The 14,988-nt window shown below is 38.3% G+C and overlaps 2 protein-coding genes across 2 annotated transcripts; both read left to right on the top strand.

Annotated features, from left to right (window-relative positions):
* The first annotated feature begins 3,328 nt into the window (after positions 1-3,328).
* On the top strand, positions 3,329-3,964 carry LOC126701174 (uncharacterized). The gene has a single exon (XM_050399295.1). The coding sequence runs from the start codon at positions 3,329-3,331 to the stop codon at positions 3,962-3,964; it is 636 nt and encodes a 211-aa protein (XP_050255252.1).
* Positions 3,965-11,616: 7,652 nt separating this feature from the next.
* Positions 11,617-12,561, top strand: LOC126701173 (uncharacterized). Its single transcript, XM_050399294.1, has one exon. It carries the CDS (start codon positions 11,617-11,619, stop codon positions 12,559-12,561), a length of 945 nt encoding a protein of 314 aa, XP_050255251.1.
* Positions 12,562-14,988: the final 2,427 nt, after the last annotated feature.

The following is a 14,988-nucleotide window of genomic DNA, read 5'->3' as shown; positions in this document are numbered from 1 at the left end:
GATTTAGTGAATTTCTTATGTGTATGAAGTAAAATAATTGTTTCCACAGATTTACTAAGAAAACCTTAAATGTTGGTTGATTTGAAAGGTTTGAAATCTCAAGCAAGAGAACCAACTAGCATATACGCAAGAATAGAGAAGCAAAGGACCAATATGGCTGCTCATGGCAATTTCGCAATGAATTGATGACTATTCCATGCTTCATTGATTAAGTAGATTCCATCAGAGCAACCACAGAGGCTTTGCTTTGTTTTAAAATTTGTTTTTTCCACAAAGGGTGGGCTATGCTCAACCGTACACAACAAAAACAAAATCGAGCTAAAGGCTTCTGTCAAAAATACTGAATGAATTATGTTGTATTTTGCAAGTAATAAAATATACAAGAGTGCCTTTATATAAGAGGCAATGTGTTGTACAAGTATGTGTGTAGTACAAGTAAACAAGATGGGCCTAAAACTCACAACCTATTACACGTTAACAGCCCCCCTCAAACTCAAGGTGAGTGTAAGACCAACTTAAGGTTTCCACCCAAAGCACAAAGGCATCCCTTAGTATGTGACTTGGTGAAGATATCTACAAGTTGATCTTTAGAGGAGACTGAGAACAACTTGAGAGCACCATAGACAAAATGATAACGGATAAAATGACAATCGATCTCGATGTTTTTAGTCTGTTCATGGAAGACATAATTGTGAATAATATGAATGGCACCCTAGTTGTCACAATAAAAAGGAGTACCAGAGGATGTAGACACACTTAAATCCTTAAGAAGCTATCATAGTCAAAGGAGCTCAGATGTGGTATCAGCAGGGGCACGATATTCTGCTTCAGTACTGGAGCGGGCCATAAGGCTTTGTTTCTTGCTTCGCCAAGAAATCAGAGAAGAACCAAAAAGAAAGCAAAAACCAGTGGTGGATCTGCATTAGCGGGATCTCTTGCCCAATTAGCATTAGAGAATGCACGAAGAACAAGAGGAGACCGAGCAGAGTAAAAGAGGCCATGGAAGAGAGTGCTCTTCAGGTATCGAAGAATGCACAGAACAGCAGTATAGTGAGTCGATCGTGGAGTAGACAGATACTAGCTCACCTGGTGCACAGCATAGGAAATGTCTGGACGAGTGACAGTGCTGATTTGAGATTTTTGAGAATGCTGGTAGGTCATGGTGGGGTTTGAATTTGACTAGATGATTCTAGATTCTAGAGGATTGTGTGTAGACTTAAAGACTAAGAAATTTCACACATAAGGTTGTACGAGTATATATCTAATCGTTTTGTGTTTTCAAGTTTCAACATTATAGTTTCTCAAAAAACAAAAGAAAAAAGTTTCAACATTATCCTTTACTAGTTGTTGTATACCCGCGCATTGTGCGTGCTAATTTTTTTAGGATGGTCTCATTAAATATTATTTAATACTATAATTTTAATTATTAACCATTGGTTTTTCATTAGTTTTTAAGTTAATAAAAACCTTAAATATACTTTTTTTTACCTTTACACACACACACACACACACACACACACACATATATATAGTGAATCTTTACAAATACTTTTAAAAAAACTCTATATATTTCACTTTTTTGGATGCGTAAAATTATAAACTACTACTCCATAATGATAGTGGCTAATTAATTTTATATATATTTTTTATTGATCTCATTTGTAACGTTTCTTACCATTATCATATATTTACTAACTGAAGATTTGCATAACAAAGACAGTGAATGAGATGTAGCATTTTTTATTAGATTTTCAAAAGTAATAGTGTATGAAAATTATATATATATATATATATATATATATATTGATCCAAACATTTCCCACCACTTGAGGAACCATGAGGGTATCTGGCCTTTGAATTTCTTGTCAAACTGTATGAACCAAGAGTGATCATAGTTCTCATTCTGGAAGAATAACACTTTTTCAAAAGCATCCATATAATCACAATAATTATACAGGGGTTCTAATCCCTTGAGTACGGTAAGTATTCTGAGTGAGGAGTGGTGTCCACAATCTTTGCAGCTTACAAAACTCTAAATTATGAATTTATGGTACACAGAAAATGCCATACTCTTTAACCAGAAATTGTTAGATCTAGCCATCCCCCCTAAAATGCCATACTCTTTAACCATCGTGGTAGTGAGAATATAGTTGCCTCTCCCTTTAAGTGTGCAACCCCCGAAGAAAAGGTTGTCAAAAAGGTGATAGAGTAAAACAACTATACCAACCAGTGTTTAGGAGTCATACGAAGACAACTTGATAGGATAGAAGACAAGATTGATAATAAGGTTATCCTACAGCCAAGAAACCTTAGCAAACCTGCCCAAACCCTAGAAAAACCTTTGGTCAAGCTCCCCACGACTAGACAAGCCAGTCTCAGACCTAAGGATAAAACATCCTTAGAGATAGTTGCCCAGAAGCTTGAAGAACTTGTGAAGAAGGAACCAGTTACTCCTCCACCAAATATCACCTCAACCAGTAGGGAATAACCCAGAGACAATCGGCTTATCACTCTAAGAGCCCACAAAGCCTCTAGCAGTTCTAGTAGAACCCCCTCTGAAACTGAAAAGGAGGTAGAACACCTAGAAAACCAATTTCATGGATTACAGGTAAATAGGCTTTACCAACCCATGGTAAACCCGACCAGCCTTACCAAGAATTGGTATCCCAGACCTACCTCTCCTGACCTCCAGTACGAGGAAAGGACTGCCCAGTTCACAGTATCCAGTGGTAAACTCTATGAATGGAACATAGATGGTTTATCCGAACAAGAAATCCTAAACAAAATTCGGCATATGACCATGGTAGCCAATAACTACCTAAATGATGGATTTCCAAACACAGAGGTCGTAGAGCTCATGACTTTAGGATTCACAGGAAAACTGTTGCACTGGTGGAATAATTTCCTAACTGAGACATCCAAGGAAGACATTAAGCATGCTGTCCAAAAAGATGAGAATGAGAACCCCATCTTTGATGAACGCATAGGAATAGGTGTTCCCGACGGAGTCAATGCCTTGATCTATACGATCATGAAACACTTCGTAGGAAAACCCAGCAACATCACATCTAGGATCTACGACCAGTTGAGTGACCTTAGATGCAAGAACCTTGGAGAATATCGGTGGTATGAAGATATGTTCACCACCCAGGTCATGCATAGAAGCGATTGTAACTCTCCATTCTGGAAGGAGAAGTTCATCAATGGCTTACCCACATTGTTTGGATAGAAGGTCAAAGAAACTCTTGCTAGCCCTTTAGGTGTCATAGACTATGATAACCTAACCTACGGAGACATCTCTAGCACAATCTGAAATGAAGGAATGAAGATGTGTATAGATCTCAAAATCCAAAGCCAAGCCAACAAGAGCAAAGCCAAGTACGAAATAGGAAATTTCTGTACCCAATACGGCCTACCTTCAGTCACCCCCAAAAGGAAATCCAAACACAGAGGAGAAGAACCCTCTGAGAAATCCTATAGGGAGAAAACAGCCTCCAAGTACTATAGAAAACAAAAACTCAAAAATGATGATTTCTATAAGAAAGGAAAATCCAAGTCTACAGGAAAATTCATACCTAAAACATCAGGAAAATGTTTTAAGTGTGGAAAGAAAGGCCATTTCCAGAAAGAGTGTAAAGCTAAGGCCAAATCCCTTATCAACACCCTCATTAGTGACCAAACCAGTAAGGAAGAAATCTTCAAACTCTTAGAACTTGACCACCTAAAAAGTGAGTCCAATGGAGAAGAGATACACCAGCTGTATAGATCATCCTCTGAAACCTCTAGAGTATCTTCTAGCTCCTCTAGTGGCACAGATGAAATATTAACTTGCCAAGATAGTTGTTGCAGAAACAAGACTATCAGTGTTCTTTCCAAGCAAGAAGAACTGCTCTTAGATCTCATAGAACATATCGAAGACCCAGTTGAAAAAGCTCAAAGACTCAGTGAGTTCCACAAAACCTAGTTAAGAAAGCCAGTACATCCAAACCTAGGGCCCAGGAACCCAAAGTTGATTCGGAGAAAATCTACAATAGGTTTACCAAATCCAAGAAAGAGATAACCGTCCAAGATCTCCAAAAAGAGATTAAGGATACCAAATCAGAAGTGAGAAGCCTTAAGCAAGAATTAACCATCCTTAGGGTTGATCACAGTCTCATGGACCAAAGAATCAAACAGTTAGAAAACACTTCTCATCAAGGCAATGAGGAAGGCACCTCATTACAGAACCCTTCTGATGAAGAAGTAGATGAAACAGTTAACCCTACTGCAGATATGGAGCCAGAACCAACCAATAGATCGTTCTTGCAAACCATCAATAGAATTAACTTCCAAAAATGGCACTCCAATGTCAAGATTGTCATAAGCAAAGATTTTGAATTTGAGGTAGTGGCCTTAATAGATTCAGGTGCTGATCTCAACTGCATTCAAAGGAATCATTCCCTCTAAATACTTCCGAAAAACGAAAGAAAGGTTAACTCCTGCAAGTGGAGGAAAAATGCAAATTGAATTCAAAATCCCAAAAGCACATGTTTGCCAAGACAATACGTGTTTCAAAACCACATTTGTTCTTGTCAGAAATATGACAAATAGGGTCATCTTAGGAAACCCTTTCATGTGTCTGTTGTACCCTTTCATCACGGATAATGAAGGAATCACTACCCATCCTTTTGGCAAACCAGTTAAGTTTAAGTTTCTCAGCAGCCCAGAACCTAAAGACGTCAACAGTCTCCAAGAAGTCTCCATCTCAAAAACCCTTAACCTTGTCAATGCCAAGATCCTTTCAAAAAATCCAAATCAAGAAAAGAACCTTGATCACTCTATTCTTTCCAGAAATAAAGATTCTCTGAACCTCAATCAGTTTCATAAATCTTTATCATGTTTCCAGTATAACAGTATTTGCTTCATGACATTGCATGATTTAAAAAAAAATGTTTTCAAAAATAACCATTTTGTTCATACATGGCAGGAAGAAAAGCAAATAACTCATTATACTTGCCCCACTAGTAAGTGGAAAATGGCTTCTTCAAGCACGAACAAAGGAAAAGCCCCTATCTAGGGTTTTCCTTATCAAAGGCATGAAGGCGTTTCTTCTGGTCCAGAACCCAGGGAAGCAATATCCCTTCAAGAACCTGTTCCACTTAGAATAATATTTTCCAGTGGAAATGTGGCTATTACCTTACATGAAGTTTTGTCTAGGAATTTCCAATTTACAAATGGAATATACACAGACCTTCCACCCTTCATCAAAATCATCCTTGACAACCTTCAGAGAGCCTTTACCCAAAGCAACAATCGCCTTTTTCAGAAAACCCTCAGAGCACTAGAAATACACCTAGTAAATCTTGAGGCAGAAATTAAAATAGGCCAAATCTCTTTTAGTCAACTCTTTGGCAAAGAGGATGTCCATTCAATGGATAAAACGACTATTATGGGCACTGATTATGCTAGGTTAAGTCTTAAGACTCAAAACCAGCTAAGAAGTGTTGTTGCCAACTTGCCTACCGACATACAAGTTCGTATCTTGGGAAGCAAGGCTATGTCTGAATCATGTGACCTATGGTTCAAGCATTTCAAAATTCTGGTCATCACCCATTTCCCAGTTTATGGTGAAGACTCAGATGACCTTGAGAATGCTTTCATCCAGTCAATTTGGGAAGAATACTTTGGAAGTAGCCACAGGGTCTATGAAAAGAAACATCCCTTCCCCAGCCTAATAATCAATTATGAAGATTGGTCCGTTGAAGAAAATCCAAGCTGGCTTTCACAGATGTTTGAATATGGTTTCATCAAGCTCATCAAGCTAACAAGCCATATTCAGATCAACCAGTTCGCCCAGATCATACAACAGGTTGTTTCAGGAATCAATAGTCCTTTTGTCTTCATCAGATGCTGGAGCACTCTCCCACAATGGGACAGTAACAATTGGATGATTGTCCGACCTGCGCACCATCTTGTACTCATCAACGGGTACACTCATAATGGCCCTTGGTATGAAGGTGACTCCTACCTCTCTTATGAAGACCCTTATGCTCTTGCCGATTGCTGGAGAAGTTACTTCAATAATGAGATTTTAGATGTCACCAATGAGCTATGGCAGAATTACCACTTTGTTGGGAATACTGGCAGAATTTCAGTATTCACCACCAAACCCTACTCCACAGCTCTCCATACTGAAAGAATTGTCTACATTGAACCCAGACAGTTAGTAACACAACAGGCAAATTATGAACCTATCCTGTACTGTGGTTTTTGTAATCAATATGCCAAGTATCATGAGCATAATTGTGACTATGATCCTCCATGGGATCCCTATAATGGATACCCATCTGGCCATGATACTAATTAAAAATCCAAGCTTTTAGAGTCAGAAGAAAAGAACTCTCCTGTCTCTACCAAAATTCCAAAATAGCTCCCGGATGCTCTAGAACAGCTCCAGAAGCCGCAGATTAGCTCAAGAACCACCTTTGCAACCCGGTTACTATTCCAGGAATAGTACCCGCACCAGTAAAGTTGCCAACAAAGTACTATTCACTACACAGTACCAGAACATTGTGCAGAATTACTATTCAGAAAAGTAAGGGGACAGAACACTATTCATGAACAGTGACCGTTACTGTTCACTCAACAGTACCCTGACAGAATCATTGAAGTTACTGTTTACTTTCGGTTGAAAAGATATTCACCTGAGAGTAAAAGCATTTTACCTTCCATGATTTCCGCAATCTCCTGAACGGATCCAAGGCTTCCTCCAGCTATAAAAGGAACCCTTTGCTCCAGTCTTCAGCAGGTCTTCTTAGGTCCAGTTTCAATACTACCTCAGAACTCCAACCTCCCAAAACTCAGAAACCCTTCTTTACTATTGTAATCAGATGGCTTTCTCAGTTTGTACCTTAGTTTACACTTGTAATAGAAATACATTTGTAACCTATTTATGCTTCCGCATTGAGACTGCCCAGAACGGCACTCTCCCCCTTTTGTTGTAGCTTACCCCCCCCCCCCCCTTTCCCTGAGATTCCACAAGAAGATGGAATGATAAACTCGGAATTGTACCAGTTTTCAGATCTAGATCAGAAGTTAGGAGATTGGAACCTATATATATATATATATATATTATAAATAAGGTTAAATGAAATGTCAAAAAATGGATTTTTAAATTTTATAACTTTATTTCTTATGTAATTTCTACTACTATCAGATAACATCCTTTTTTTAGTCATGATTAATATGGTTTCCATAGTTAGAGTTTGATTAGCTTTAAATTTAAATTTAGTACTATGATTGTATCTAATTGTTGGTTGTTGATTTAATTTTTTAAGTGATTTTAACGGTTTATGTTACTACACTGTAAAGTTTTTAATGTTCTCCACATGGTAATCTGTATTTTATTTTTTACTTCTCCTTACAACCTCTTTGTTTTCCAATCAACGATTACTAATTGTTGTTTGGTTTTTTTTCTTTATTTACTCTTTATTACTTTGTATTAATTTTTTTTTTCTATACCATCTCTCTCTCTCTCTCTCTCTCTCTCTCTCTCTCTCTCTCTCCCCATTGGCAACCTATCGTTTTCCAAAATTTGATGATGATTCTATGACATTAAATATGCATTATTAGTTTTTTTTTTTTTTTTTTTAGTGTTTCTAACTTGATTTGTTTTGTATTTCATTCTTCCTTTGATGCATTGGGTGTGAGAATGAGTGCTTCCCTAGCATTGCTCCACTTAATGTGGACAATTTTATTTATTTAATTTAGGCAAAATATTATATTTTAAATTTTTTAAAATAAAAAAGGAGTGGAAATATAAATAATTTAATGATATATATGGGGGATGTAGCTGAATTTAAATGTTAAATAAAATGATATGAGAAAAAAATAAAAATAAAATACATAATAATAAAAACTAACTTATCCAAATAATTCTATGTAATATAATAATAGTACATTCTTATATACTATTTTTAATTATTTATAATGCAATATGATAATATTTAACAATCAAAGTCATAAAAAAATAAAAAATAAAAACTTAAAACACAAAACTAAATCCCATCAACCAAAATAGAGTTCTAAAGAAAACAAAACTTTATCAAGCTAAAATAGAGATGCAAGAAAAATAAAAATAAAAACCAACCAAAAAATTGAGGGAGAAAGAGTGGGAAATAACCATTTTTTTTGTAAGAGAAAATTATGTAAAGAATGAAAGAGCGAATGACAAATTTATACTAAGAGGATGATAATAAAAATAAACAAAATAAAGGAAGATAAAAGGAAAGAGGAAGAGTGATATCAAGGTAGAATGTTTGGGGAGATGAAAAGGTAAAGAGAATGAGAAAGGTTGGAGAAAATGTAAATGTAGAGTACAATTTGTTGGAGAAAGTGTAAATGTTAAAAAAAAAATGAGTACAATTTGATGAGCACAATTTTCTTTTATTTGAATTTAAGTAAAATATTACATTTTTCATTTTTTAAAACAAAAAGAGAGAGAAAATATAAATAATTTAATGATAAGGAGGATGTGGTTGAATTTCAATATTGAGTAAAACAGAAGAGAAGAAAAAAAAATTGAAAGATATAACAATAAACACTAAATTATCTAAATAATGCTATGTAATGGAATACTATTTTAATTTTATTTACTATCTTTAATTTTTTTTAATGTAATCGGATAAAATTTAACAATCAAAGAGCAAAATAATAATAATAACTTAAAACACAAAACTAAATCGTATCAACCTAAATTAGAGTTTTTAAAAACACAAAATCTTATCAACCTAAAGCGGAGATGCAATAAAAAATAAAAATCCACCTAAACATTGAGAGAGAGAGAGAGAGAGAGAGATCTTTTTTGTGAGAGAAAACTATGTAAAGAATGGAAAAGAGTGACAAATTTATAGTAAGAGGGAAGGGATAAGAAAAGACAAATAAAGGAAGATGAAGGGAAAGATAAATAACAATATTAAAGTAGAGGGTAGTGGGGAGATGAAAAGGTAAATGAAGAAGAAAGGTTGAAAAAAGTGTAAATATTTAAAAAATAAGTAAATGTAAAAAAATTATAGGAAAATTGGAAATAAAAAAGAAATATATATAGATGTTAAAACCAACAAAGATAAATTTGTAAAGTCAATAATCTATTTATGTTTCTTTTTGGTAATAAAAAAAAGGAATAAATAATAAATAATAATTATGTGGCGAAGAGATGGTGCAACAGGAGCTCAGCAGCAATAAATGCCACGCTTTAGCTTTTAGTAATATATAGATTTGCAAACAAATCTAGTTTTGACAATGCCTTTGACTTGTCCTTTGTCCAGATGGTAAGGTATCTCATATTTTCATATTACAGTTTAGAATATCAGACCCGTTTTTTGTGTCAAGCTTTTTTTTTTAGTATTTTATTTATTAATAATTTGATATTTAGGATAGAAGGATTTGAACACTATTGCAATTTTCGAGATTTATTACAGGGTACCAACCACGCCTTAGATAGAATATTTTTCTATGTTTTTGTTTTGATGAATAAGTGTGTGCCAAGAAAGCTGATGGAGAGAGAAAGAAGCTCTGAAGAAAGTGACGCACTGGAGAGAAGCCCCAAGAAATTCAAAGATAACCATTGTGAAGGGGACTACCAATCTGGGAACTCTGATTCAAATGCAAATGCAGGTAGGAGCTATAAAGACAAGCTGGTGGGGGATATTCTTGGGGCGTACGAACAAGCATTTGGTTTTGATGCTTTCATGGAGGATGAAGCAGACTCAGACTGTGAGGAGTCGAGCCTATGTGAAGGTATGGTTGCGATTTCTCTGTCTAAAGAAGAAAAGATCAGAATCCGTGAGCCTTGGGGAAATGCTATCATTGTCAAAACGTTTGGGCGGAAAGTGGGCTTTCTTTTCCTGTCTACCAAATTGAGGACTATGTGGATGCCGACTGGTAGAATGGATATCATTGATTTAGACAATGATTTTTTTCTTATTAAGTTTAAGCTGCAGACGGACCTTGAGGTGGTTTTGAAAGGGGGCCCTTGGTTTGTTGGCCAACAGTTATTGGCCATTAGGAAATGGGAGCCGGAGTTTAAAGCTGAGGAAGCTTCTCTTTCCTCCGTAGCTGTTTGGATAAGGCTGCCTGGGCTACCTATTGAGTTTTACGAACCCACCATGCTAAAGAAAATTGGTCGAGCCATTGGACCGGTTCTGCGCATAGGCTCCTATACTGCAAATGGTGTTAGAGGCCATTTTGCTAGACTCTGTGTACAGGTCAATATTGAACAACCTCTCATCAACACTGTTAAAATTGGTAAAATGGTTCAGCTTGTCTAGTATGAAGGGATCAACATGCTGTGCTTTGAATGCGGCCGTTTAGGTCATCGGAAGGAGTACTGTCCTGCGATGATTCGAAGCTCGGGTGAGACTACCATGAACTCCTCTCCGCAATCCCCACCGAGGAACCAAAGCTCCTCTATTCCGCTGGAAAGTGATGATACTGGTGAACTATTGAAGGAACGTTCGGATCCAAGTACTAGTTTGAAGTCAGATCAAGTGGGCAAGGTGTATGGTGAGTGGATGGTTGTGTCACGTAGGAAAAAATCTAATGGGAAGTACAACACCCATTCAAGCGGAACTAGAGTTGTTGAGACTAGGGGACAAGATGCTCCACCAAAATCAAGTGATCCCCAGGCAATCCCTCGAGACGTGGTCCCTGACAATAGAAAAGATATGAAGCGTAAGGCTTCTACGTCTAGTGCTGGGATTGATAGACACAACGGAGGAAAAAACCAAGAAAACCAAGTAAAGACAAGTGCTAGTCAAGGTCTTCCTAAGGGCAAAAAGGGTTTTTCCTATAAAGCAGCTAATGCTTTAACTAAACCCAACCTGAGGAAAACAGTTGCTGACCGCATGAATAACCGTGGTTTGGGTTGGGAACAAAATGCTTGGCTTCCTAAGACCCCACTCAAAACAGACAATATCTTTAACTTTAGTGCTGGGTCCTCTGCAAATGATGTCTCAAGACTTCCACTGGGCGAGATTTCTAAAAGGGAAGATATTTCCAATGGGGAAATCAACAATTGCAGGAATTCAACGGGACCCAACGGAGATCATGGGATGGTTCGATGTAGAGGAAATGGAGGCGTGGAAGAATATCTTCCCTTTAACGGAGGTCAGTGCACGGCTGGGCTACCTTCCGATGACGGACGAGGCATGGTTCACCACTCCGAACCCATATTGGCACTTCCTGACGGACCAGCCAAAGTTTCCTCCATTGATGTCCCAGCAGCAAGAGCATCTATTCGTGCAACCCCTCTGCGAAAAATCTCTGAGTGCCTTGGAGGAAATATTTCTGGAACCAGTGATAATGCAGAGGAAAATCCTGCTAGAGAGACCCATCGAAATGATCATCATGGGAAATTTGTTCAAGGTGAAACTTCTGCAGTTCTCAGTCCCTTCAATAGCACTCACCCTCAATATTTACAGCAGTCTGGGTCCGTTGGGTGTACTGAAGCATGCGGTGAATCTTTTCCCGGAAATTATTCGGGAGAAGAGAGAGTTGAAACAAACATGGAAGTTGAGGGAGACGGGTGAGGACCCTTCCCCGACTTATTTTGATGCCCGATCCAATCCAAATCCCATTATGAACATCTTAAGATGGAACTGCAGAGGGGCTATGAAGCCTAACTTTAAGAAGACTGCTCTTGACCTTATTGAATGGCATCAACCAGCCATCTTTGTCATTACGGAAACCAGAATTGATGGGCCGAGAGCGGACTTCATTATCAGGGGCCTGCCTTTTGATGGGGCTTATTCGACTGAAACTATTGGTTTTGCTAGGGGTATATGGCTTCTTTGGCGCTCTGATCTTGTGGAAATGGACATCCTCTCTGCTACAAAACAGGAGATTCATACCATTGTCCAGGTTAGATCCCTTTCTCAGTCTTGGCTTCTTAGTGCTGTTTATGGTAGCCCCCGGTTTCGGGAGCGTAGTTTGTTATGGAACAATTTAAAAATTCTATCAGTTAGACATAATCTCCCGTGGGCGGTAATGGGGGACTTTAATGATGTTACCAGAGAGGAAGAAAAATCTGGGGGAAATGGGATCAATAGTAGAAGGGTTTTTGCTTATAATGAGTGTATGGATTTTTGCAATCTTATTGATTTAGGCTTCTCTGGTCCTAAATTCACCTGGTCGAATTGCCGAGATGTATCTGATGTAATTCAACAAAGGCTTGATAGAGTTTGGGTTAATTCTGGCTGGAAGTTATTATATCCGGATGCCATTGTGTCTCACCTGGCCCGTATCAGTTCTGACCATTGTCCCCTTCTCTTATCATTGCAGTCAAACCTTGGCCACAGGGGCCTTCGCCCGTTCCGCTTTCAACCTATATGGTTAAGTCATGATGGTTTTCCTGATATTGTGAGGGAAGCCTGGGAAGGGCATAGTCAAGACATTTGCAGTGCAGTTGCAAATTTTACTCTAAAAGCCAAGAATTGGAATAAAGAAGTTTTTGGAGATATTTTTTTGGAGGAAAAGGAAGTTGACTGCAAGACTCCTTGGTGCAGAGAAAGCTCTTGCAAATAATCCTTCGCAAAGGTTGATTGGCCTTCATAAGCTTCTCTCTGGGGAAATGGAGAAGATTCTTGACTTGGAGGATGAGCTATGGGGGATGAAAGCTAGGATTAACTGGCTGATTCAGGGTGAGCGGAACACCACCTTTTTCCATATTACTGCCCTGAATAGAAGAAGCCGGAATCGCATTGCAGGCATCAATGATCCTAATGGAAATTGGATTGTAGACATTGATAGAGTTAAGGAGATTTTCCTTATGGGATTCAAAAAACTATATTCTTCTGAACAGGTCTGGTGTGAGAGAACTTTACAGACTCCCTTACCTTTTGAAAATTCCCTTTCGGACTCTGAGGCTCTTAACTTGTCCTTGCTGCCCTCAGATGCTGAAATCCTGTTTGCCCTCAATTCTATGAAGGCTTTTAAAGCCCCTGGACCAGATGGCCTTCATGTTGGGTTCTTCCAGCGTTTTTGGTTAGTTGTGGGGAACTCTGTTAAACTAGAAGTGAAGAAAAATTTTCAGACTAAGAAAGTTGCTCCTTGGCTCAACAGAACTCTTATTGCCTTGATTCCTAAAAAACTGGGGCTTGAAACAATCAGTCACTTTAGACCCATTAGCCTCTGCAATACTTTGTATAAAGTGGTGTCCAAAATTCTTGTCCTAAGATTGAAGCATCTCATGCCTAGGCTGGTTTCTCCCTCACAATCTGCCTTTGTTGCGGGTAGAAGAGGTACAGATAACGTCATCGTGGCCCAAGAACTTCTATTTGCAATGGAAAGGATGAAAGGGCGAATTGGCAACATGATTGTCAAGATTGATCTTGAAAAAGCCTACGATCGTTTGGAATAGGGCTTTGTGAGAAAAATGCTTACTAGTCTTAATTTTCATATGGACACGGTGGAGTTGATTTTGAGTTGCATTTCCAGTACTTTTGTTTCTCTTCTTTTTAATGGTGAACAACTTGATGAATTCCAGCCTTCGCGTGGACTGCGGCAAGGGGATCCTTTATCTCCCTACATATTTATACTCTGCATGGAATTTTTAAGCTCTTTGATTAATAGAAAGTGTGATGATGGTGTTTGGGGGAGGGTTAAAGCCTCAATCGCATATATTTTTTGCAGACGATCTTCTGTTATTTGCCAAAGCTACCCAAGAAAATTGTGAAGCCATCTCTGAGGTTTTGGAAGAGTTTTGCTTGGAAACGGGCCTTAAAATCAGCTGTGAGAAGTCAAAAGTTTTTTTCTCTCCAGCTGTGTCAGATGAGGAAAGGGTGGAGTTTACGAACCAGCTAGGTATCAGTCAGACAAATAACCTGGGTAACTATCTTGGGTTTCCCCTTAGACACAAAAGCAGGAATAGGAATGAGTTCCAATTTGTTATTGATAGAGTTCAAGCTAAACTGGCTGGTTGGAAATCTAATTGCCTTTCACTTGCTGGTAGACTTGTTCTCCTAAAGGCTGCGGTCACCCCCATTGTTGAATACTACATGCAATGTTGCAAATTACCTGCCAAAGTTAGTGAAAGAATTGATAAGCTTACCCGTGACTTCCTCTGGGGCTCAAATGATGAACGACGGAAACTTCATATGGTGGGGTGGGATAAAGTGACCAATCCTACTTGTTTTGGGGGTCTTGGCTTATTCCAAGTCAAAGCTAGAAATGATGCCATCCTTGCAAAACTTTGCTGGCGTATTGCTTCAAATCCGGATGAGGCATGGTCTCAAATGCTTTGCAGAAAATATTTAACTCCAGCTAGATTGTGTGGAAGGGGTAGAAAGTATCCTACTTCTCGTACTTGGAAGGCTTGCAAGGTTGGGGGTGTAATCTTTAATAAAGGCTTGAAATGGGCTATCTCTAACGGTGACGGGGTGAATGGTTGGCATGATTTCTGGCTGCCGTCGGGCCCTCTGAGATGTCAGATCCAAGGACCATTGACTGAAGGGGAAGAAAATTGTACTGTGAAGGAATTTCTAGCTGATGAGAGAAGCTTTTCTTTTGTCTTCCTTGAGCGGATTATCCAGGAAATAAGAGGCATTCCCAGTGCTTTAAATGCTTCCCGTGATGACATTCTGATTTGGGCTTACTCCAAAGACGGTAACTTTTCCTTAAGCTCCGCTTATTTAATTGCAAAAGATCTAAACCCTCTAAATTTTGGTACTTCTAAACTTTGGGTTTGGAAAGCAAAAACCACTCCCCGTATCAAATTTTTCTTGTGGCTGTGCTATCATGGCAGCATCCCTGCTAAAGGGGTCCTAGGTTCAAGAGGCTTTAATATTGACACTACCTGTGACTGTGCGGTTGTAACTCTGAAACTATTATCCATATTTTACGTGATTGTGGTGTAGCGAGAAATATTTGGAGGAAATTGGGTATCAATGATACAGACCAGGAGTTTTATAATACTCCTCTTGTTGAGTGGTTGAGGAGAAATTGTGAATCATC

This window comes from Quercus robur, chromosome 9 (assembly GCF_932294415.1).
Source record: "Quercus robur chromosome 9, dhQueRobu3.1, whole genome shotgun sequence".
NCBI classification, from domain to species: Eukaryota; Viridiplantae; Streptophyta; class Magnoliopsida; order Fagales; family Fagaceae; genus Quercus; species Quercus robur.
The sequence above is the reverse complement of the archived record's forward strand: the minus strand, read 5'-3'. Positions and strand labels throughout refer to the sequence as shown.